The sequence below is a fragment of the Aegilops tauschii genome, chromosome 6 (assembly GCF_002575655.3).
Source record: "Aegilops tauschii subsp. strangulata cultivar AL8/78 chromosome 6, Aet v6.0, whole genome shotgun sequence".
NCBI lineage: Eukaryota > Viridiplantae > Streptophyta > Magnoliopsida > Poales > Poaceae > Aegilops > Aegilops tauschii.
This window is the reverse complement of record NC_053040.3, coordinates 461,976,486-462,000,542: the sequence shown is the minus strand read 5'-3', so window position 1 is coordinate 462,000,542 and position 24,057 is coordinate 461,976,486. Positions and strand designations below refer to the sequence as shown.

Genomic DNA, 24,057 nt, shown 5'->3' with positions numbered 1-24,057 from the left:
CATGCCATGCATGCTCCGTTTGATTACATTATCCGCTGTTAGGATACGCCTTTAGCAGATCTCCTGCTTCACTTTCTGGTGAAAATTATGAACACGTCGACCTCTCCCGTTTCCAACCCGGTAAAATGGACACATTTGACCTCGAGACGAAAGTATTTTACAAACTAAACTGTCATTTTCATAAACGACCTCTCCCGTTTCCACCCCTAGCTCAGGCTCTGCACACTGACTTAGCAGTTTTCAGATAGGCGTGGTGCGAAGCTCTCCAGGCATGTGGCGCCTGTCAGTCAGGCGCTGCACAATGTAGTGTGTCGCCTAGCTGTCGGGCGCTACACGAAAGTGCCCGCGGAGCGAAAAAAATTCGATGACAGTTCACTTTATAAATTTTTTTCATCCACGGGTCAAATTTGTCATTTTTGCCTTCCACCCCTCGCCAACCTCTCGAAGTCGCCTGCTCTGTCCATGTCGAAATGTAGTACAAACCCACAAACTTGCAATGGATGTGACGGTTTAGTCCATAAACTTGCAAAAGGTGATCACCTCATTCTAAACTTACAATGTATGTGAAGATTTAGTCCAGAGCCAATCATAAGCAGGCAATTGGTGCCACGCTGGCCGCGTTGTGGCACACTCGCTCGCCCTGGCAATTTTACGAAAACCCCCTCCAGCTTTATGGAAATCATGAACGTTGTTGCGCTTGCGCCTACGTGCCCAGTAATTGACTTGGTTTCAGTACTGGTTTCAACAGCGACGTGCCATACCTAAACTTTTCTACAGATACTCCTAGTATATATACTAGTACGTGTAGCACTTTGAAAAGTGAGTTTCAGCGTGTGTTAGGCCTGATTGCTTCCTACTGGTGATCCTGATGCATCGGTCAGTGGGTTTGTGAATTAGACTTAACTCCACGGACAGATTAAAACAGCGATATAGGATCTAGCCGGCCAACCAGGGATCACCATTTTGCTCAACATAACAGCGATCGTGATTTCTACAATTCTGGAAAGTTGAAACCATTAAGTGCCTAAGAAGAATAGCATTTACATAATGAAAAATAATTCAAAATTGAGGTTGAACTTCACTTTTAAGAAATTTTGTTACTGCTGAGCCAAATAGTAATATCTCATTGTTGAAACCCCCTTACCCACTGACCGATGCATCATGCTCACCCACTGACCAAAATGTAGTTTTGGATTTTGGTTATACTTGCCGAACACAAAATAACATATATCTTCTATTTTGATGAACTCTTGCATAGTTGTATTATACTGTGTTTTCCTTCGTAAACTCTGTCACACCTAAAAATTATGTATGCCTTCGCCACTGGCGACATAGTACAACATATTTTGCTTTGCCAGGGTCCAATCCACACGATGTTGTACATCTGAGATTGAGTATCCAGAGCGCCTCAAATGGGTCTTGCTGGCATTTGGTGACAGATCCTACTAAACAAGCACAAGATAATGACCATTTTCACATAAATGGTGGCAACCAACTTAAAATTTAAAGATGCGACCAATTAGTTGATGCTTGTTTTTCTCGGGCATTGCGTATATGCATTTCTTTTGCGAGAATTGCATATTTGCATTCCATCACGCTACGATGTCGAGTGGGTGACGGACAGTGGTGGTGATTGATTCGGGTGGAATGTTTCTGATTGTTATATTTAGTTTGTTTCTAGGGAAGGTTATACTTAGTTGTGTGTGTGTGGCCAAACTTGCTGCATCTACACAAAAACTTGTTTTTTTAGCAGAACACAAAAAAACTTGCAGGACAGGCGGACCGTCTATCTAGAAGGTTGGGCTAGCACAACAACGGCGTATGCTGGACCGGGCTTGGCGAGGGTGCGACTGTCTCTCTTGTAGAGGCACACTCCAGCCTCGCGTCAAGTAGCGCCTGGAATGGTCTGGTTGTTTTTCACAGTTTTGCTTTTATTATTTTACCTTTACTTATAATTCTAAACATATCTATTATAAAAATCAATTTACATACATAATTGAAAAATGTTAATCATGCATTTAAAAATGTTAACATGTATAGAAAAATATTTCTAATGTATACAAAAAATGTACAATGTCCGTGGAAAAACGCAGACATCAAAACATATATATGAGAAAAATGTTAATCATGTATTTCAAAAAATTATATGTGCATAAAAATATATTTCAAGTGAATACAAAAGGTACTATGTGTACAAAAAAAATAAACATCAAAACATATATATGAGTGTGTTGCCTGCATTAAGTTTTTTGTCGCAACTACTTTAGGTTGTGGCCAAGAGTAGTGAATCATCCTTGATGTGAACTTTTGCCTTGGATTCTTTAATAAAAAATTTGGGAGGGGGGCCCTTTGATTAAAAAAATATAGATATGAAAAAAAATACGCGCGCGTGAATTCCATAAAGGTGGAGGTTGTTTTATTGAATCACCTTTTGCAAGTTTGTGGACTAAATCATCACATCCATTGCAAGTTTCTGGGTCTGTAGTGCTCTTACCTCATTTCGCTGCTACTATCGGCATTGTTAACTGATGAAGGTACTCCAGATCCGTATACAGTATGGCTTTCAACAGAGCAGATAAGCCAGATCCAGCGAGCCGTACTGCTATGCCACTAGCTATAGTTAACCGATGGAGGTACAGAGAGCGTAAGTCAAAATCATGGCGATCAGCTACATACATTCATTCATTCATTCTCGTACCGTTCGGTCCATCCCGCTATCGATCGTTTTTTTTTCTGCAACGAGGATTGGGAGCAAATCGTACAGGCGGCCACAGGAGTTTGAGGGTGGCTCCTACAGCAGTGGTGGGGCACTGTAGTGTGATTAGCTGTGGCCAGCGCGGCACCAGTAGGATTGCGCGCCACGAAAGGCGGGGCCCAGATGAGAGGATAACGTGGGCCCATCCAACTGTCCCATCCCGACCATATTCCCCAGAGGCCGGTGCTAGGCGTAGGTCGGATGATTCTCTCAATTTATAAACCGCGTTCGCGTCCGTTCGATCGAACAACCTTGGTCCGTCCGATCTCTGAGCCCTTGAAAGAAAGTCAACACACGCACACACGCCCGCTGTCCTCCTCCCGCGCCCGCATTAGCCACCCCTGCTTCGATGCCCATCGAAGCCGTAGCAAGGCAGCAACACGCCGCTGTTGTAATGCATCACCGCTGCCGCCGGCAAAGCACCGCGTTGCAACACCGGAGCCGCCGCCGACCGCTGCAACGCAACACCGGGAGCCGCCGGAGAGAGCTCCAATGGAGCACCGAGCGCGGCACTGCAGCTTCGAGAGCGCCGGCGAGCTCCATTGGAGCACCGAGCGCTGCACTGCAGCTTCAACACCCGTCGGCGAGTGCTGCAACGCAGCACCTGGATCCGCCGGCGAGAGCTCCATTGCAGCACCGCCGCCGGCGACGTTCGCGGCGCCGCTTGTGCTGCACTGCAGCTCCGCCGCCGTGGCGAGATCGACGGGGACGCAGCTCCCTCCGGTGATGATCGGCGCCCGCCTCCAGCCTCGCCATGTTGCGCTACAGCACCGGCCACGAGCGCGCGCCAGTCTCCGGCCTCCTACTTCATGCTGCGGCGACAGCCTTCGGCCTCCTCTCTCTCTCTCTCTCTCGCGTGTGATCCATGAAAAGGGGAAAAGGAGGGAGCGGTGCGTGGAGGGCTGGAGGCGAAAAGATAAGGCTGAGGTTGTTGGGAGCGGTGTGTGGGGCCGGACACGCGTCATACGTTTCAGGTGGAAATCAGCCGGTAGAAAGGAAGCCTTTTCCATCCATCTTTGCCTTTCTCCTTCTTCACCTTTCTGGCGGTCCCACGCTGCATGCCGGGCTCCTGCCTATGTAAAATAAGCGGAGATTGGACACTGGATAAGATCCTAGGGTCGAGCCCAGCCTGCCTTTGCCCATTTCTGGTCAGTCCGTCCGGCTGCTACGCACCACGGCCCCGTTCCCATGTGTGCACGCGCCCAGGAATGAATGTGGTTCGCCGTTCGCAGTAACGCTCGCTTGCTGCTGCCTGAGCGCGCCGTGCATATCCAGATGACATGTGTCCCACGAAGCGTGCCCAGCTCGATCACGTTTGACCGGTGCGTCTCGACGTATTTATCTGGCTTGCTACGTACGTTACGTGTCCCCGATCGATCCAATCTCGACCACATGCCACGTACTGTAAACCCACCGCACTACCTCCGTGGGTAGTAGGCCAGAAAAGCAAATTCTCCCACGGATTACGTTTAACCGAAACCTGCATTGCGTTGCGGCGAGGAACAGTCGTGATCCATCCATGTGACAGGATGATGTTTGGTTGGCATCGGGCTATCGCTTCCCTCGAGAGGCAGATATTTTACGCGAGCTTCCTGGGAAATTGAAGTGTCTGGACGCGAGGAGATGGGCATGCAACGCATCCACGTCCGAATCCCGGCCGAGCGCCACGCGGCGCGCCTCTTTTCAGGAAGCGGCGAGAGAGGGGGTGGACCCGTTTCTAGTAACCTTGGCGAGGTCGGCAAGGCGCCTCGAGCCCACACGCCCGCCTCCCCACGTGGCGCGGCGCACGGCGAACCAGGCCTCGTTGTGGGCCCCAAGCGTAGTGGCTACCAGGCATAAATTAGGCACCTAAACGCCATTTGTGTTTCTAAAAAGGAAAAAAAACGTTCCTGCAAGTTTTTTTTTTCAGGGGCAAACATTCCCTGCAAGTTTTTTTTTTTGGAGAAATACATTCCCTGCAAGTGGTTCGACAGAGTGAACGAACGGACGCTCGCTGCGAGAACCAGGACGAACCAGCCCACACAGGCCTCTTTAGCTTCCCCGTCGGGCCTCCTAAGAGGAACATTTGATAAAACCCTTGTAGTGCTTAAATTATAATAATAACTAGTACAAAACACGTACTGGAAATGGCCATGTTAGCCTGTATAAAAATATATAAATGGCAAAGGCCTTACTAAAATCTTCAAAAATTTATTAGAAACCAACAAAAACAAATACCTATGCCCAAAAAAATGCAAACGTACACAAATAGCCACGCTTTATATTTTTATTTTCAAAAACATGGAAATCACACACAGGAAATTGATGTGCTCGTGAAGATAATGCAATGATGGAAAAAATAGGGCCAACTGAAATGGCGTGAGCCGCGTGCGGAGAGACCTGCACGTACGGTTTTCAAATTGCCATGCTATTCAAAAATAAAATTGCAACGCCCTTAAAAGTAAAAATTGACATGCTCTAAATACTAAAATTGCCATGTCATAAAGTAGAAAAATCATTTCCCAAAATTGCCATGAAATTTGGTAAAAATTAAAATCCCAACTTGTCGTGGGAGCATTAGAAAAAGATTTTAAAATGCCATGTTCGACAGACAAAAATGTTATGAATTTGCCATGCGGTCATTAGAGAAAAATTCTAAAATTTTCCATGTGTATTATATACCGTGAAAGGTGATGAAGCGAACATTTAAAAATGTTAAATTGCCATGTGACAGCTTCATAAATTTATAAATTTTATTTTACATTTTTTTTGAAAATTTAGCATGTGTTTAAAGCCAAAAATCTTTTTCCATATTTTGCCACAAGTAAAAAAGTAAAAAGTAAATAGAAAGAAGTGGGATATGATCCCTGTCGTGCTGGGTGGAGGCTTCATGCACTAGCCAGTCCACTCGCAGATTTCTAGATGAATCTACCTCATTGTACGTAGCCGACTAGAACCCAACGCAATAAAGCATAAACGTGATGTAGGGTTTAATCTCCTTGGGGAGTCTAAACCTGGGTAACTTTGTATCCCTAAGGGATTTGCTAAATTTAGCTTCGACAATGTCTCGTCCCACTAAACGAACATCATCGAAAAATCCTAAAAATAAATCCAAAAGGTACAAGCACCTTGTGCCAAGTCTATGACTCTAACCCTGGTGGACTAGTTACACCACAAGGAACCTAACCATTTGAGCTACGCTCAGTTCATGCTATCGGTTTCCAGTTGAACATTTCATGTTTCGAACATATTTTGCAAAACGTTGTGTGCCAGATATTACATGTGCTTTCCTGTCGAATGCGACAGATAAAAATATTTTACAATTACTTAGACTTGCAACGAGTATTACAGTGTGTTTTTATTCCCAAGAGAACATATAAGAGTATATGTGATATTTGTTCAAGGTTGTTTTAAAACTATAGTCTCTGAAAGTTCTTAAATATATCGAAATGTATAAGGCATTAATAAAGACTGATATGAAGCGAAATATCTTAAAGATTTATTTTAACGAGAACTATATAAAAGGTCTAAAAAGTTATTTCCAAACTATTGTCTTAATCATTTCCAGCATAAGACATTAGCCAATGTTTTTAGCTATTGTTATAATTTTGGGTGTCAATTTTTTACAGGTATCAACAAAATATGTAAAAGGTTTAGATAGTTATTTCAAATCTATTTCATCTAAATTTCATGGAATTTGCATGAATATTGACCAGATTTGAATTAAGTCTAAATGTTGGCAAAAAAACAAAGGTAGAACTATTTTCATAATGGTCAAAATTATCATTTTATGACCAACATGTAGTTCGGTGTTTACAATGGTAGTTGTACCCCCATACACGGGGGTTTGATCCCTGCGCGTCTTATAAAGATAGAATATTATTCTTTTAGTGAGAGACGAGATTTTCCTTGACAACGAGGCACCTAACATGTCTTCGTCAATCTCAAGACCTACCAGTTCAGTTTTCTCGAAAGTGCTTATAGGCATAAGGTGTGCGTGTTTTCGTAGGGTGAGTGTATGTGCATGTATGTCAGCGTTTGTGTTTGTATTGTGTTTCTAAAAAACAATTTAAAGTTTCAACGAAAATTAGAACATCACACTTCATACTCTTCGAGTAATGGCAAACTTCATTAAGGAAGTAAGACATAATGTATGTGTATCTTCCGCATATGCAGAGTCATTTTTTGCGTCAACCTATAAATATGTGCCTTTTTTGAATGAAAATTATATACCATATTTCCTTCAAAATGGTGAGCATTAAAACAATTTATCACACTTAAGTCAGGCCCTGATTTGTCAACATATAATCAATAATTATTGCGGGGATAACCTTCATTTTACTACTTTGAATGTTTCCTTATTTGTCTCGCCATGTTTTGTAGTAATCAATATTTACATTTCCAAGCACCTAATATCTGCATCATGTCTACGAATGGAAATTGATCAGGCGCATATAAAATAGTGTCCTCCCGATTTTCGTCTTCATATTTTTTAAATGGAACTACGAATGCAGGTAAATAAGTTATCGGATACGAATGTGGAACAACTACTAGAATACAAACACATATATGATATTTAATTAATTTGGAACAGGTACAAATACCATACAATTTAATTACATATGATACTAGGCATAATAAATAAGTTGGTAACTATGTGACATAAAATAATTGACTCATGATATACAACAAATCGATGCTATACTGGTAGACAAACGAATACTACTGTAATTCATCATGTTTTTAAAGTTAGTCATATATTAAGTGAAATCTGACCACCTTTATGATTATATGTCGATTACTCCCATATGGGACTTGAATTTCGTAAATTAGCAAACATGTTTTTATATATGGATCCATCATCTCACATGTCCACATTTGTTTCAAAACCCAACACATCCTCGCCTTTGCATTTACAAACAAATATGGACATTTTTCACACCCATTTTCATTTTAGTTTGGATGTGAATGTTGACTTGCCATATAGGTGTTTTCTCGAACATGAATATCGAAGATAAAAGGTTGCATTTACAAACAAATATTGACATTTTCCACGCCCATTTTCCTTTTAGTTCAGATGTGAATGTTGACTTGCCATATAGGAGTTTTCTTGATCATGAATATCAAGGATATAAGATTGCATTTACCAAAAACAATGGAAATTTTCCACACCCATTTTCATTTTAGTTCAGATGTGAATGTTGACTTTCCATCATATAGGCGTTTTCTCGAACATGAATATCGAACATACAAGATCATCCATTGTCACTTTCCACCTAATCTTATCGCTACCAAGCAACTAATGATGCCTTGACACATAATCATGGTTTCGTCCATCTTATGTTACTTTTCTACACCAGAAGCAAAATGTGTCCAACCACATATTTTTTCTTCACTTTTCGAAATACCAGATTTGTCTATTTGTCACAAAAAATCAAATCCCAAAAGCTATCTTGTGCATCGAGACAGACAAAAGGACAAATTATTACGTTGTGAACAATACTTTACATAATAATGACTTGACTTGAAAACTATTCGAAGTTGAACATGACATATGTCTCTTTAAAAACTCTGCAAAATAATAGATAAGCATAGCGTCAATGTCTTGGGCCTAAAGTTGTTTATGTGACATTTGGGACACCCTTTCGGTAGACCTAACACGTTTCAACAAAAAAAACATGACATAGGAGCAAATGTGTATACTCTTGTCCGTTGCAAGCACAAACGAAGTATAGCTTATATAGTTAGGTTTTCTTTTGGTGAAGCTAACCTATCCGGGTTTGAGTATACACCCGATATGTGGTTGTGTATTTTCTGTAATTACTTCATACTCTTCGATGCTATATATCCTTTAAATGGTATGACTTGTCCCTCGACTACGAGGGCGGATTTCGTTATCCCAAGATCTACCAGCTTATATAGATAAGGTCTGTGTGCATGTTTCACAAGGATTTGTGCTCAGTTTCTTAAATAAAAAACATTCATTGAAAGCAATGTGAGTATGACATAGAAATTCCTGCACAATTCAAAAACTGGACTAATTTAATTATGGTAGAAATTAAATGCTGAACTCCGTCGTGTGCGTCGAGACAAAGAAAAGAACAAATTATTAGGTTGCGAGCAGCCCTTTATATAGCAAAAATGATTTGACTTGAAAACCGTTCAAAGTTTAACCTGCATATCTTCAATTTAAAAATCTCGTCAAATAATAAAAGATAAGCACGGCGTCTACGTCGTCAGTATTCCCTTCAAACAGTTTATTATTGTCCGACATTTTGGACACCCGCTCGGTTGGGTAGACCGAACACGGTTCAACCACAAAACGTGGCACGGAAAGCACATTTTAAACTCCCGTTTTCCCGGTGCGCGTTCTCCTTCCTTCTTTCCGGTACGTGCGTGCGTAGGGCGGCATGCGCGGGCTCCTACGTGCGCAGACGCGACGTCACGGACCGGCCGGGGTCGGGCGGGGCGGATAGACGGATAGGGATACCAGACCCGGCGGCCGTTTCGTTTGACGACCGCGACCGACGCACGCAGCGCTCGTCTATCCATCCGATCCCCAATTCCAACTCCAATAGCTTGGCAAAAAATAAAAGAAAAATCCAACCGGAACCGTCCCACGGCGCGGGCCGGGGGCATGACCGTCATTCGCGCCGCGCCCCCGCCCCTTTCCGATCTGGATAAGCCCAAGCCCCCGCCCCCACCCCGTGTGCGCGTTGGTTGCCCCCTTCTTCCACCTTCGTCCGCACCTCCGCCTGATCCTGGTCCAAGCTAGGAGTGGTAGAGCAGCTAGGTGGGCCGGGCCGGGATCGCGCCGCTTCCATGCTGGTCTCGTCTCGTTTATATATACCTCCTCCCCCGCTCCCACCCCCGGCCGTTCTTATCCCCAGAAGCTTCCACCGAATTGGCAACCCCATCCTCCTCCTCCCCCTCTTCTCCCTCTGCATTCCCACGCGGCCCTCGCCGTCTCTTCATGCGCCATTCCCGTCTAGCAGCACTGGGCATCTGCGGCGCGCACCGGTAGAACCAAGGATCGGATCGGACCGGCGATGCCGTCGCTCTCCTGCCACAACCTGCTCGACCTGGCCGACGAGCTGCCCCCGCTCCCCCCGTCCCCGCTCCGGCTCCCGCGGGTCATGGCGGGCGCCTCCCCCTCCTCGCCGGCCTCCCCGTCCCCTTCCGGCCCGCCTCGCCGCGTCATCGTCTCCCACCGCCTGCCCCTCCGCGCGTCCCCGGACCCCGCGGCGCCGTTCGGGTTTAAATTCACCGTCGACGCGGGCACCGTCGCCTACCAGCTCCGCTCGGGCCTCCCCGCCGCGGCCCCCGTGCTGCACGTCGGCACGCTGCCCCCCGCCGCGGCAGAGGCGGCCTCCGACGAGCTGGCCAGCTACCTCGTGTCCGCCTTCTCCTGCCTGCCCGTCTTCCTCCCCGCCGACCTCCACGGCAAGTTCTACCACGGCTTCTGCAAGCACTACATGTGGCCGCTGCTCCACTACCTGCTCCCGCTCACGCCCTCCACGCTCGGCGGCCTGCCCTTCGACCGCGCGCTCTACCACTCCTTCCTCTCCGCCAACCGCGCCTTCGCCGACCGCCTCACCGAGGTGCTCGCCCCCGACGACGACTTCGTCTGGATCCAGGACTACCACCTGCTCGCCCTCCCTACCTTCCTCCGCAAGCGCTTCCCGCGCGCCAGGGTCGGCTTCTTCCTCCACTCGCCCTTCCCCTCCTCCGAGATCTTCCGCACCATCCCCGTCCGCGACGACCTGCTCCGCGCCCTCCTCAACGCCGACCTCGTCGGCTTCCACACCTTCGACTACGCGCGCCACTTCCTGTCGGCGTGCTCGCGCCTCCTCGGCCTCGACTACCAGTCCAAGCGCGGATACATCGGCATCGAGTACTACGGCCGCACCGTCACCGTCAAGATACTGCCCGTCGGCATCGACATGGGCCAGCTCCGGTCGGTGGTGTCGGCGCCGGAGACGGCGGACGTGGTGCGCCAGGTCGCCGACGCCTACAAGGGGCGGCGCCTCATGCTGGGCGTGGACGACGTCGACCTCTTCAAGGGGATCGGGCTCAAGTTCCTGGGGATGGAGCAGCTGCTGGTGGAGAACCCCGAGCTCCGCGGCAAGGCCGTGCTGGTGCAGATCACCAACCCGGCGCGCAGCGAGGGCCGGGACGTGCAGGAGGTGCAGGACGAGGCCAGAGCCATCAGCGCCCGGGTCAACGAGCGGTTCGGCACCCCCGGGTACACCCCAATCGTGATGATCAGCCGCCCCGTGTCGGAGCACGAGAAGGCGGCCTACTACGCGGCCGCCGAGTGCTGCGTGGTGAGCGCCGTCCGCGACGGGCTCAACCGGATTCCGTACATCTACACGGTGTGCCGGCAGGAGAGCACCGCCCTGGGGGACGCCCCCAAGCGGAGCGTCATCGTCCTCTCTGAGTTCGTGGGATGCTCCCCGTCGCTCAGCGGGGCGATCCGGGTGAACCCATGGAGCGTGGAGTCCGTTGCCGAGGCCATGAGCTCGGCATTGAGGATGTCCGACGGCGAGCAGCGGCTGCGGCACGAGAAGCATTACAAGTACGTGAGCACCCATGATGTGGCCTACTGGGCGCGCTCGTTCGACCAGGACCTGCAGCGAGCGTGCAAGGACCATTTCTCGCGGCGGCATTGGGGGATTGGTTTCGGGATGAGCTTCAAGGTGGTGGCGCTTGGCCCAAATTTCAGGCGGCTTTCCGTCGAGCACATTGTGCCGTCGTTCAGGAAGACGGAGAACCGGCTGATCCTCCTGGACTACGATGGGACCGTGATGCCGGAGAGCTCCATCGACAAGGCGCCGAGCAGTGAGGTCATCTCTGTCTTGAATCGTCTGTGCGAAGACCCGAAGAACAGGGTGTTCATCGTGAGCGGTCGGGGGAAGGATGAGCTGAGCAAGTGGTTTGCGCCATGTGAGAAGCTGGGGATTGCTGCGGAGCATGGCTACTTCACCAGGTGAGATCTCTAGACACTTGTCGGTAAAGATCTACTGCTAGTTGGTACGGTGTTGCTTTGATCCGGATTCTTGTTGACCGCTTTTGATGATTTGGATAAAATCCTTAGAAAGCAAAGCATGCGAATTAAGCAAAGGTACTACCAGAAGCAGTACATCCAAGAAAACATGTCAAGTTGCACAATGAGTAACCAACTGGTCTAGATTCATAGCTCCTCTGAAATTAGCCTTGAATCGTCGACATCCTTGCTTCCAGAACGAATTTAGGAGGTTATGGTTTTGGAGGGTGGGAAGTGATTGATTTCGACCATGAACCTAAGCATAGATGGCTACTGTTCCAGTATTCCTTTAGGTAGAAGAGAGCATTCAAATCTTTGTTTGTGGTTGTGAATTTGACATGTACTGAAAACTCTGGCCAATTCTTCATTGCAGGTGGAGCAAGGAATCGCCATGGGAGACCTGCGGGCTGGTGGCAGACTTCGATTGGAAGAAGACCGCCGAGCCGGTGATGAGACTGTACACAGAGGCCACCGATGGATCATACATCGAGCACAAGGAGAGCGCGCTGGTGTGGCATCACGACGAGGCGGATCCAGACTTCGGTTCATGCCAGGCGAAAGAGCTGCTCGACCATCTCGAGAGCGTGCTCGCCAACGAGCCGGTCGTCGTGAAGAGGGGCCAGCACATCGTGGAGGTTAATCCTCAGGTAAAGCGCGTGCAAGCTGCTTCTCTCCTCTCCTCTCCTCTGGCTGTAGTTCTACAGTTTTATTTAGAGTTGATTAATTGGCTGCTGCTAGTCGGTCAAATGGAAAAATAATTAATTGGGGTCGTAGACTTGTAGTACTATAAAACATGTTGAACAACAGCTAAACAACCAAACGTAGCTGTCCAACTAAAGGCAACGGATAAGGATTGATCCGATCCGATCCAATCCAATCCAATCCGATCCAGTCCTCATCCACCACACCACACTGCCACATGCTTGATTGCCTCCCCGGAACAATCTATATCTTCTCCACGAAACAGATTTGTTGAATCGGGCGGTGGGCCATTCATTTCCCCGGGTGTGGACAGGGGAATTCGTGGAAGAAACGCCCGTTTTGTCCCCACTGGATTTGGAGGAGAGCAACTTGCGTGGCGCTATTGATTTTATTTTAGAAGGAAGTAGCATCTCCGTCACTTGCCAGCACCACCAGCAACTTTGAATGAAACTTGAGGGAGTATCGTTGTCTTGGTTTGACATGAATGAAATATCTCCTCTCTCTGTGGTCGTCGTGCAGGGCATCAGCAAGGGCGTGGTGGTGGAGAGCCTCCTGTCGTCCATGGTGCGCGGCGGCAAGGCGCCTGACTTCGTGCTCTGCATCGGGGACGACCGGTCCGACGAGGACATGTTCGAGAGCATCGTGTGCCCGGCCAACGGCAGCGTGAAGCTCCCGGCGACGAGCGAGGTGTTTGCGTGCACCGTGGGGAAGAAGCCGAGCATGGCCAAGTACTACCTGGACGACACGGTGGACGTGATCAAGATGCTGCAGGGGCTCGCGAGCGCGCCGTCGCAGCAGCGGCCGTGGCCCGTGCAGCTCCGGGTCACCTTCGAGGAAGGAAACGGGGTATGAGCAAACCGACGTGATGATGTCAATAACCGATGAAAAAAGAAGGACGACGACGATGATGTCAATAACCGATGAAAAAAGAAGGACGACGACGACGATGATGATGATTCAGGAAGTCAGTTGGTGTGGTTTTAGGATTAGCTGCAGTTACAGGATAAACAGGTTTCTTTCTTCTTTCTTCTTTCTTTTCTGGTTTATGTTTCCAACCTCTTCCTCTCGCGCACGCATATACATATGCCCGCCCGCCCCATACATTGAGCGTGAGAAGAAGAGGTTTGTTCCTTCCGGTCACATTGTATATGTAGTTGACGATGACGATGAAATCAATCAGAGGAAGAAGAAAAATGATTCTTTCAGCCCCCCCATGATATGGCACAGATAGTATATCCTTGATCCATCCATCCATCCATCCCCACTATTGCAACCTTAATTTCACACCATATATGGATGGATGCAGTGGAGTGGCAGTCCCATTCGGCCACGCTTTTCACCTTTGCTGCTGCATTATTACGACCAGGTCTGGTCCATCCGGATGGAAGGATGCCCACCGGCGTCCAGATCAGACCAGGTGCTCATTATCTTGTGCCGCCGCCAGCATCCTGGTAAATAAAGAGACGGGAGACTAACCTAAGCCGGTGCCAACCCCCAACTGATCAGCTGATCATCACCCACATTTCACACAGGGATATCTCTGTACCACGTCCGGCCCGGCTGAAAGCAGACGTTGAGGCATGTGACATTTCCTAGGAGCCCAACTTCAACGGCCGAAGCAAGTTTTCCTTGGCCATGATTACGGTTGGCAAATCTTCGCTGTCAAAAAGCAGCCAGTACATAGCCCGTGCTGTGCCAGTGCGTACGACGGTCGAGCATGCACGCCACAGTCGATGCGGTACACGCAGGAGAGGGACATGGGTTGATCGAGCGGTCGACCAGTCGGTGGAATGGAATGCCCCGGGTGCTCCATCATTTCGCCTCACACGCCTTCCGGCAAAGAGGCTTTGGGCTCCATGATTCAGGTGCCTGGCTGGATTAAGCTTTGGCGCTGCCCCTCACAGCCCCGGTCTGTCGGTAACCCTGGGGTGCGTGCCTATCCGCTGCTGCTCCACTACAACTTGTTCTGTGGCGTGGTTCTTTCTTTCTTCTTTTCCCTCCATGGGCGTCGTCTCTGTCCTCCTCTCCTCGGATCGGATAAGGGAATAATGGTAGGCGCGGCGCGGCGCAACTTGGCCGCCGCTCGACCCGTCCATGCATGCGTTATCGTCGCGTGTCTCCTGCGACGAGCATCTCCCGGGTTCATACTATGCCAAGCCTCTGTCTGGTCGTCGTTCGGACACCGATGCTAGCTGCTGTCGTGGCACAGTAGCACTGGCATATCCTCATCTGTCTTTTACCCCAAATCTTGGTCGCGTTTTGGGACTCTTGGATCAGCGTACGACCGGCATCCATCGTTGTTCATGCAAGATCAAGTTCTCATAAATTCTCTGACAATTTTGGAGATATTTCTGGACGGCAAATTAAAGCCCAGAGGATTACACGTGGCCTCTACTATGTGTGATGAATACACTTTGGATCACGACCTTAGTATGTATATATCATCAAGCCGAAAAGTTGCTAATAATTTCCAACTTGTGTGAAGCTGGATGGAGCTGTCCCAGGTGCAACCTGGAGAGATGGAAGAAAAATCCCGAGACCGAGAGACGACCAACTTCCTCCACTCCACTCGGCAGGTCCCATGGCAGGAGCTTTACACGAATCTTCCATGCACAAACTGCTCGAGGTCAAACAAAGGCAGCCAAGCCCGGCAGGCCGGGACAGGACACACGCTAGCCACCATCGATCGATCCATCTATATCCGCAGGATGGTGCCGTGTTCCACATTCTCCGGGCTTCATCGCTGAGCAGTGGGTGCGTCGTCGGTTGCATCCAAGAGTCTGAGACGTTTCTCGAAGGATGGAGGGATGGCCAGCGCTGCGGGTTGTTGGTCCGGGAGATGGGCCTGGTGCCCCGCCGTGCCTTGTCCACGTCGCCAATGGAGTATGAGTCGGTCGGATGGCGTAGGTAGGCGTCCCGTCCTGGTCAGCATGGATGGATCAGGGATGTAAACTGATCGGGTTCAGATCAGATCAACCGTGCGTGCATGGTGGGTAAATCAACAGTGCTGCCACGTAACTAAGTGCATGCCCTTGTGCAGAGACTGAGTGGCCCTAGCTTGGTTCGCGCATATGCGTCCCCCCGCGTGCCTGTCATCGGGTCGGATCGTGTAGTCAGTCCGTCCTTTTTTCTTTGTATTTGCCGTGGTTACTTCAATTTGTGTGTGCGTTGGTGAGTCTCTAACCCACGTTCACCAGACGCTGACTAGGTAGCGGCCGCCTTCAGCTGCAAGCAGCCGCTCTGTGTGTGTTTTTTTTTTTGAAATGGAGGTATATCCCCGGCCTCTGCATCATGATGATGCATACCCGATCCAGGCGACTCCGGAGGCCTTCCCAGCCGCCACTCGAGAGGCCACCCGATCCTCCTCCCTTCCTCCCGCCGCCGCCGGAGGACGTCGCCGGCTTGCACCCGGAGGCCGACGGCAGTGGCGGGGGCTCTTCCTCCCTCCCGCGTCTCTGGGGTGGCGGGGCCCCAACATGCGTGGAGGTGCGGCCGATCTAGAAGCGGCGGCGATGGCTTCGACGGTGGCGGCGGTCGGCCCTGCCTCGCGCCACGGGCGGCTGGCCTGGATCGGGCGGCGGCGCGATGCGGTCTTCGGCGGCATGTCATCTGGCTTTAGATCGGCGACGGCGTCGAGGGCCTGGTGGACTGCTTGGCGGCACATGGCAGATCTGTTCTGGCCCGTGTAGCTAGTGGAGGTGGTCATCTTCTTCGTCGGAGGTGGCTGGCCAGAGGCTTGCTGATTTGATTTCGAGATCCATCATCTAGTCCCGGCTGTGAGTTGGAGAGACATGGTTGCCGGTGAAAACCGAGCAGACCGCAGGCGATGGCGGCGTTCTACACCGTTACCTTGATGAAGGCATCATCGTGTAACTACTGTCGACCCACTCGTGCTGCTCCGGGGAAAACCCTAGGACCTGGTGTTCCAGATCAGACGATGGCGGCACTGCGGTGTCGTTTCTCTCTTGGGAGCATCGTTTGTGAAGCAGAGCTGGAAGTCAGAGGCAGGAGGTGGAGCGGCTTCGTCTTGCACGGAGTTTCGGTGGAGATGTCAAGTCATGCCTGACCGACAGGTGCTACGCTTTGTCATGCCTGGTCGGCAGGTGCTACGCACGGCAGATCTTCCAAAGACTTCAATCTGTGTCGGTTGGTGGTACTTGGCAGCATGGTGCTGAGGTGTATCAGTGGCGACCGCGACGTGCTCAGCTGTTTGCGCGCAGGGAGGAGGTGCCGTTGGGCGCCATGGTGGCGTCGACGATAGCTGGACCGAGCAAGGTTGATGCATCAGTACAGTTCTAAAGATGGAGCGGTGGCAGTTGGCGGCGGCGGCCTATGAGAGCACGCCGGACCGGTGAGACCCATGCCCGGCAGGCGTCCTGGATGAGACCTCAGGTCTTAGATGTTAGGTTTGGCTGCGATGTCTGTTTTGGTATTAGGCCCAGGCTATCTGCGCCCCTTCATCAACTGGATAGGTGTAGCGACAGTTTGTTGCTTAGACGGCGGCTTTAGTCTTACTATTGTATTACTTTGTAAGGTTTTGTGAGAATAATTAATAAAGTGGCCGTATGCATCGCCCAGATGCACAGGCCGGGATCATCCTCCTTTTCTAAAAAAAATCATGATGATGCATACGGCCCTCTTATTAAAAATCCAGAAAGTATCGTCATAAAGGTCTTACAGCTCGCAAACGGAGCACGACAAAGTAAATAAAACGAAAAATTACAAGCGGACAAAGACAACCGTGACGGTAATAATAAGGATAAGCTCTCTAGACTCCTATCCTATTATGCGAACGCCATCCGAACCGGTTGAATATAACCCGAGCTACCATCTCCCATTGGTTGCACCCAGTAACCAAAGGCTCCCTGGAGTCCATAGGAGTGAGTAAGGACCACGTATAGATCCAAGCTGTAGCTCTGAAGACAACCTGCAAAAAAGTTAAGTTGTGTTGTCTGTTAAAAATCATATCATTTCTGCCGTTCCATATAGCCCATAATAGCTCACATATTCCAATCCGAATATGAGCTGTCGTGATCTGTTCAACCCCAGCTAACCACGTCCCAAACAAAGACGTAATATCTACTGGAGGATTGATATTGAAAGCTATATGAATCGTTCTCCAAAGTAACCCGGCAAGTGGACATTCAAAAAATAAATGTTGTATTGTTTCATCCTGAGCACAAAAATAACACCGCGAATTGCCTACCCATCACCTTTTAAGTAAGTTATTTTTTATGAGTATTACTTGCTCGTGGACAAACCACATATAAATTTTAATACCTTAACCTTTCATGTAGTGACCTTAATCCGCCGCTGTGTGTGTGGACTAGCTCTTCTGCATGCATGGGTAAACCCAACCGCCGGCCGGTGCATCTTCAGGTTGCTTCCTGCGATTGACACCCGTGCCCCTAAAGGGTCTGCCACGTTGCTTTCCACCCCAAAGTCATTTTTTCCATCTTCTTGTCTTTGCATTTGTTTATCATGCATGAGTCACATCCTTCACGTTCTTCTTGTAATGAATTAGAAAACCCCGAGGAGGGAGGGATGAAGCGTGAGCTAGCTAACTGCGCTTATCTGTCCCTAAGATTTTGGTGCCATCAAATTTTTACTCTTTCTCCGTCGTTTTGCTGCCGTGTACGTATGCTAAGCCAAAATTAGAGGCATGATATCGACAATTTAGGCGTCCGTTTCTACCAACTATTATTACTAGCTAGATAACTAGCTAACTCTACTACTTATTCACAAGTGGTGGTAGTTAATTTGTTTCTTCATGAACTCCGGCCTACGTATATAGTTGTGCCGCCGCCTCGTTTGGATATGGCAGCTCGATTAGCCACCCATTTTCCACACCTAGCCGTGGCCACAAGATCCAACCTAAACCTACGCGTGCCGTGCCGACTGCCGCCTAGCTCACAAGACACGAACCAGACCTTGGAACTTCCGGATGACCGGTGAGGCAAAGAAAGTGAGCCCACGTACTTGAGCATTAGACAAGGCAGGCTAGCTTGTTTTGTGCGAATAATTGGGCAGAGAAGGAAAGAATATCCTCCCATTCCATGTACTATCATATGCATGCATGCCGATCCGTTTCGATCCGGCACCATTAACAACAGATGCATGCGCTTGGACAAATTAGTGGATAGGACATGTAAGGCTACTAGTAGCTCTTGTTTAGCATGACATTGACCAAGAAACTCTCATCTCAGACGACCGCGGCCATGTTTGGGTGGTCCATACGAAGAACAGGACAGCTGACCAGAGTAGATGCTTCCGGTAAGATGGCATATATAATTGACATTTTTTGGACGATCGATCAATCTCGATCCCAGTACTAGTATACAGTCGATCGGCCAGCGCTGTCCAGAGCAAGCAACAAGATAGTAATCCGTTGAGCATGTGTGCGTGCGTGAGACCTAGGCGAGAGAGTTGGTGTTGTGCAAGCATGTGCTAAGCATATTACGCCTGCATGCTACGCGCACCTCGCATACTTATCATCTTGGCCGACCGATCGGAAAGAGGAGATGGCATATGCTGCACGTTAATTCCACCGTATTCGGTCAGGCTAAATTGAAATGCTCGAAGTGTGGTGCTTTATTGTATGCGGATACTTGGCGTTGGCGTTGGCGATTGGTTTGGCGTGGATTCGTTGGCGATTTGTTGTATGCTTTCATTGTGCGTGCCCGTGCTTTATCGCGAGAGGGACTTTCGTTTGGGTGGCCCGTGCTACCAAACCGACAAAATATCTCGCTTTGACACTGGCCAAGGTCTTGTTCGGAGTGACTCTTGAAAATGAAGTTTTGTACTGCTTGTCTGGCGCCATGGTATTTGTCATGTTTGTTTTTCCATTGTGTCTCCCACTTTATTAGCACTATCCAGTTGCGCATCTTTGAATCTAAAATCACTTGTTACTTGTAACTTGGAAACGTGAAAATATCCACTTTATAGGTTCTGGTCTGGACACTTCACTAAGAGTCGCCGTATCTGCCTGATCGCCATAATAACCACTATTGGTGGTGATTTTGACCAAAAAAGACACTTTAACGTAGTTGTCATCTTGTCCGTAATCGTCATAATTTATACAGTGTCCTTCATATCCCGCCAGTCGCCATATATGGTGGCTCGGGGTTGTATTTTGGAGTGTGCTCCATATGGCATTTATGTGCAATTCGGTGTGGCACGAAGGAAATTTTAGGTGACCCTCCACCTCACGTGGATCACAGGGAGGGTAGGAAAAAGGAATGTTTAATTGATAAGTTGATCCCATGATTTTGTGTTTGTGTGTTGCCTCCACAATACTCATATCCAAATGGAACACACCCCATATGCGATATGTAGGCTGTCGGATATCTGTTGTTCTTTGTATTGCTATGATTGAAGATGAATATATTAAAAATTTCTTGCAAAATAAAATAAAATATGACGACTCTGCTAGAGTTGCTCTAAGACCCAAAGCTTCAAACCTCTAATATATTTGATAAATTCTTGATCGATTTTTGCTCACACACTCCGATAAGAAAAATATTAGACTATTTTTTCTTTACGGCTGCAATGTTTTTCTAGAGATTTTGCTTTTAAAAGTCATTCTATCAAGTAGGGCATTTTGGAGACCATGTCCATCGAGGCCTTAATTTTAAGAATTTCAAAATTCAAACTTTCCAGTCTCAAAAAATTCTAGAAAACACACACACATGTATCCAAGGATTTAATGTATATGTGTGTAAAATTTCGGGATGCAATACCTTGAATTATGAGTTGCACAAAAATCCAATATCATATACTAGGATGAATAGTACAATGCTAAAAAGATCCTTTTTAGCTCTAATTTTAACATACTTCGACCTGAAAATTTACACACATGTATATTTTGTCATATATGTGTATTATTTCGGAATTTTTGAAACTGAAAGTTAAATTTTAAAGTTTTCAAATTAAGGCCTCTAGAAGGTCGGTCTCCACTTGGCATTTTCGCATTTTGCTTAACTTCGTTAGTTGGCCCGAAAATGTTGGTTAATCATATTATGGCCCGGTGTAATACATTGCTTAGGGCATCTCCAACACGGACTCTCAAATCACTCGCAATCATCTGGACCACGCGGTTCGGACGCGTTTTGCCATCCAACGCGGGCCTGCATCGGTCCAGTCGACGGTCCGGGCGCTCTTTTTCCCGCAAACCAGAGATAAATGGGGGAGGGGGGTTGCGGGCGTACGGACCGCTGCCACGCCTGCGTTTGACTAACCTGGCCCACCAAAAACACCTTTTGCGCACTCACTCGTGTTCCTGCCCGAAGCCAGCTGACCGCATGTTGGGAAACATAGTAGGAAACAATTTTTTTGTTCTACGATCTAGCAGGAACACTAGTGAAGATGCAACAACTGTTTAGTTGGATCGTTACCAACTCCGAATTGCAGCAGAAGAAGAGTCGGTGTATTTCGTACTTGAAGTCCCTCGAACCGTTCACGAACGATCCCTCGAATGGAACACCGAAAGCACGACCACTCCAGTTTTGCAAGCATACGGTCTTCATGATCCGGTAGCGCTTCGCTGTCTAGAGCTAATCGTCATCGGAGAATTACAGGAGAAGATTAGAACCACACTGGACTTCTAATTATGAGGACTAGAGAGGATAAGATGTAGCTCTAATTCAATCAACTACTAGGCCTCTTAGTATTTTCTTCGGCCCGTTGATGTTGAATTAATTCTAAAAGCCTCCTAATCAATATTAGAGCCTTTGGTGTAGAATACTTTGCTGAAAACTGTCGGAGGGATTGACCACGGGTAGCCTCATGGGCACCCCATAGCGTTTCAAGACATCGGGGCTAGCTAAGCCCCTCATGCCTCCCGGACAAACGACCAACTCCTTGGGCCGACTGGTCCAAGGGGCCGTCTACCAAAAGACGGCGAGCTCCCAGCAGATGGCTTCATGGAGACTGCTTCCAGCAGGCGGCCCTGCGCCTCCTCAAAGTTTGCACCCATTTACTACAACGAGACAGGGCGTGGCTACAGTGTTACCTGCCACCCCCGAATCCAGGGCGAACGTGGCCACAGTGCGGGTGTACCAAGAGGACACCCCTCGGCCGGCGCGGCACTGTCGCCATGCGGCCCATGGCGCGGCCTACGTCAGCAGGAGCCATGCTCCTACAATGGGCGGTCGGTACGACCCGCAGGCGGCGGGCCCTACCTGTCCGCGAGCAACCAGAAGGCAGCCTCAAGTGCGGGCCGACCTCCAGCAGGCGGTATTTCCTTGGAGTCTGCGCCCCATTAATCCGATGAGATGGGGTGTGGCTATAGTAAGCGCCCGCCAGGCGGCGGAACTGTAGCCATGCGCCCCTCAACAAGGCTTCCGTCATCAAGGGCAAGGCTACAGCAACAGGCAGTCAGCATGGTCCGCAGGCGGCGGGCCCTACCTGTCGGCCGAGTCCGCGGCAGCCGGCGGGACCCACCAAGCGATGGGCCCCAGCAGCCGGCGGAGAAGCCGGCGCCCAGAGACACCGACATCCGGGTCCTACACCCGGACAGATTACCATTGTACCCCTGGGGGGTAGGCCTATATAAACCCCCAGGGTCACCCATGCAAAGGGTTCAGAACTATGGCACCCGCCTCAGAGAAATCGGAACGCCCCGTATTCCAGCCCAGAGATCGAGGAGAAGTCTTCTGGAATACGACACTGCTTAGCATAGAACAAACCATCTCTTTTATTGCAATCTATATGGGTACAAGGGGGTTACATCGGCACAACGAGACTACGCCTGCCACGGTTGCCCCATGCAAGCAGCAGAACAACATGACGCAGCGGAAGGACTACTAGTAGCGGAAAAGCGACGACGGTGTCGAACTCCACTCCGCAGGGACTCTGGCTGGAACGCTTATCCTAGCTCGCAAACAAGGAATCCACAGCAAACAAGCAATCATATCCGGCATGACCTGCAAGCTGGCATGACACGCCAGGTCAGTACATTGAATGTACTTGCAAGCTCACAGCAACCAAAGCAATCAAGACAAACAACAGCATGGCAATTACAGGTTAACAAGGATTAACATGATACTATCAGATCAATCATAGCATGAACAAGATGATACAGCTAGAACAATACGAGCATGGCATGAACATATTTTCAAGATGAGCCTAGCATGCAACATGATGAAACTATCATGCACCAACTTACTCTGCTCTGGTTACCTTGTAACCATCACCTGTATCACTTACCATCACGGATATCACACGATCATCTCAGGATCCAATCAAGCTTGGTATTAACAATACCGTAGCAATCATTTATGATCACAAGGAGCTTGACCTTTACCCTTGACTCTCGAATAACATTCCAAATATCCAACAAGTTGGTATTCATGATACTACAGTGATCCTCTCACAATCACATAAATATCAATCAACTTCTTTCATCATCGAACCAAGGTTGTTATTAAGCACATCATTATTATTACTGTTGACCCATAGTGTCACCGACACGAATTGGGCCCATATCCGCGGGCGCGGCTATCGATAGATTTAACACACACACACTCTGCAGAGGTAGCGCACTGTACCCACACCACGAAATCCATGGCCTCGCACTCCCATTCAGGTGGACCAACGGCGTTCCGACAAATCCGATCTATTGCCATGGCACTCTCCCAGCCACTCCGACCAACACCTCTTTTGGGTTCAGTCCTGGGTGGCCCATGCCTACCAAAGGTCTTACGGCCACCGTCATGGCAAAAACGGTCCCAAACGGGGACAAAGCGCGCAAACAACTCGGGCTCACAAGGCTTATGCCGTCCTACCTGGCCAAGGTAGCGCCCGCACATAACCTTCCCTACGTTGGAGGCACCGGCGAGAGGCATGACAATAGACCCGTTAGGGCCTTTCCCATACACAAGGCAAATGTGGTTGCACTGGTCAGCTCGATCTGGTGGCACCATGACTCAGCCAACAGTTGTTCAAGTTCAATTTAATCTGGTTAAACTTGAATGCAATATGCTGAGCCATGATAAAAATAACATGATGCAACTACAATGCATGAACATGATATCAACATGAGCATGGGGGTGCAACATAATCAACGAGCATAACAACAACATTTAATCATTTAACCAGATGAGCATGGCATACTAACGAGCATGAATATCACAACTAGAACACTCCTCATAGCATGACATGAACACTAGCATCAATAATAAATATCATGCAAACAATAAAACTACCATGCAAATATTTAACCAACCCGGTGCAAAATAACATGCAATACAACGGTACTCGGAACAGACGATAGTCATGCACCGAAGACCATCACCAACGTGCACATCCGGCACGGGTCTTGATGCCGGCTCATCTGGCTGATCAGATGAGGCCGGCCTTGGAGAGGGAGCAATCGCGCACCATAAAGGCGGTCAGCAGGTCCGAGGCCTTGAGGCCCTCCGACTCCATCATCACCTTGAGCCGGGAGATGGTGGCAGTGGAGGCGGTCGACAGCTTCCTCGCCTTGAAAGTCCAGTTGGTGCGGGGCTCAGCCGGCGGGCCGGCTGTAAAAGCCGACAGGTTGACGAAGTGCAGCGTCGGGTGGACATTCTTGACG

The 24,057-nt window shown here is 48.9% G+C and overlaps 1 protein-coding gene across 1 annotated transcript; it reads left to right on the top strand.

The window, feature by feature from the left end:
* The first annotated feature begins 9,358 nt into the window (after nucleotides 1-9,358).
* On the top strand, nucleotides 9,359-13,691 carry LOC109780848 (probable alpha,alpha-trehalose-phosphate synthase [UDP-forming] 11). The gene is made up of 3 exons (XM_020339437.4): nucleotides 9,359-11,723; nucleotides 12,154-12,427; nucleotides 13,002-13,691. Exons 1-3 carry the CDS (start codon nucleotides 9,784-9,786, stop codon nucleotides 13,332-13,334), a joined length of 2,547 nt encoding a protein of 848 aa, XP_020195026.1. The 5' UTR covers nucleotides 9,359-9,783; the 3' UTR covers nucleotides 13,335-13,691.
* Nucleotides 13,692-24,057: the final 10,366 nt, after the last annotated feature.

Bases quoted from the DNA above. Each gene is read 5' to 3' on its own strand.
- LOC109780848 (XM_020339437.4), top strand. From the start codon at position 9,784: ATGCCGTCGCTCTCCTGCCACAACCTGCTCGACCTGGCCGACGAGCTG. The intron at 11,724-12,153 runs GTGAGATCTCTA...TCTTCATTGCAG, and splicing joins GAGCATGGCTACTTCACCAG to GTGGAGCAAGGAATCGCCAT. The intron at 12,428-13,001 runs GTAAAGCGCGTG...GTCGTCGTGCAG, and splicing joins TCGTGGAGGTTAATCCTCAG to GGCATCAGCAAGGGCGTGGT.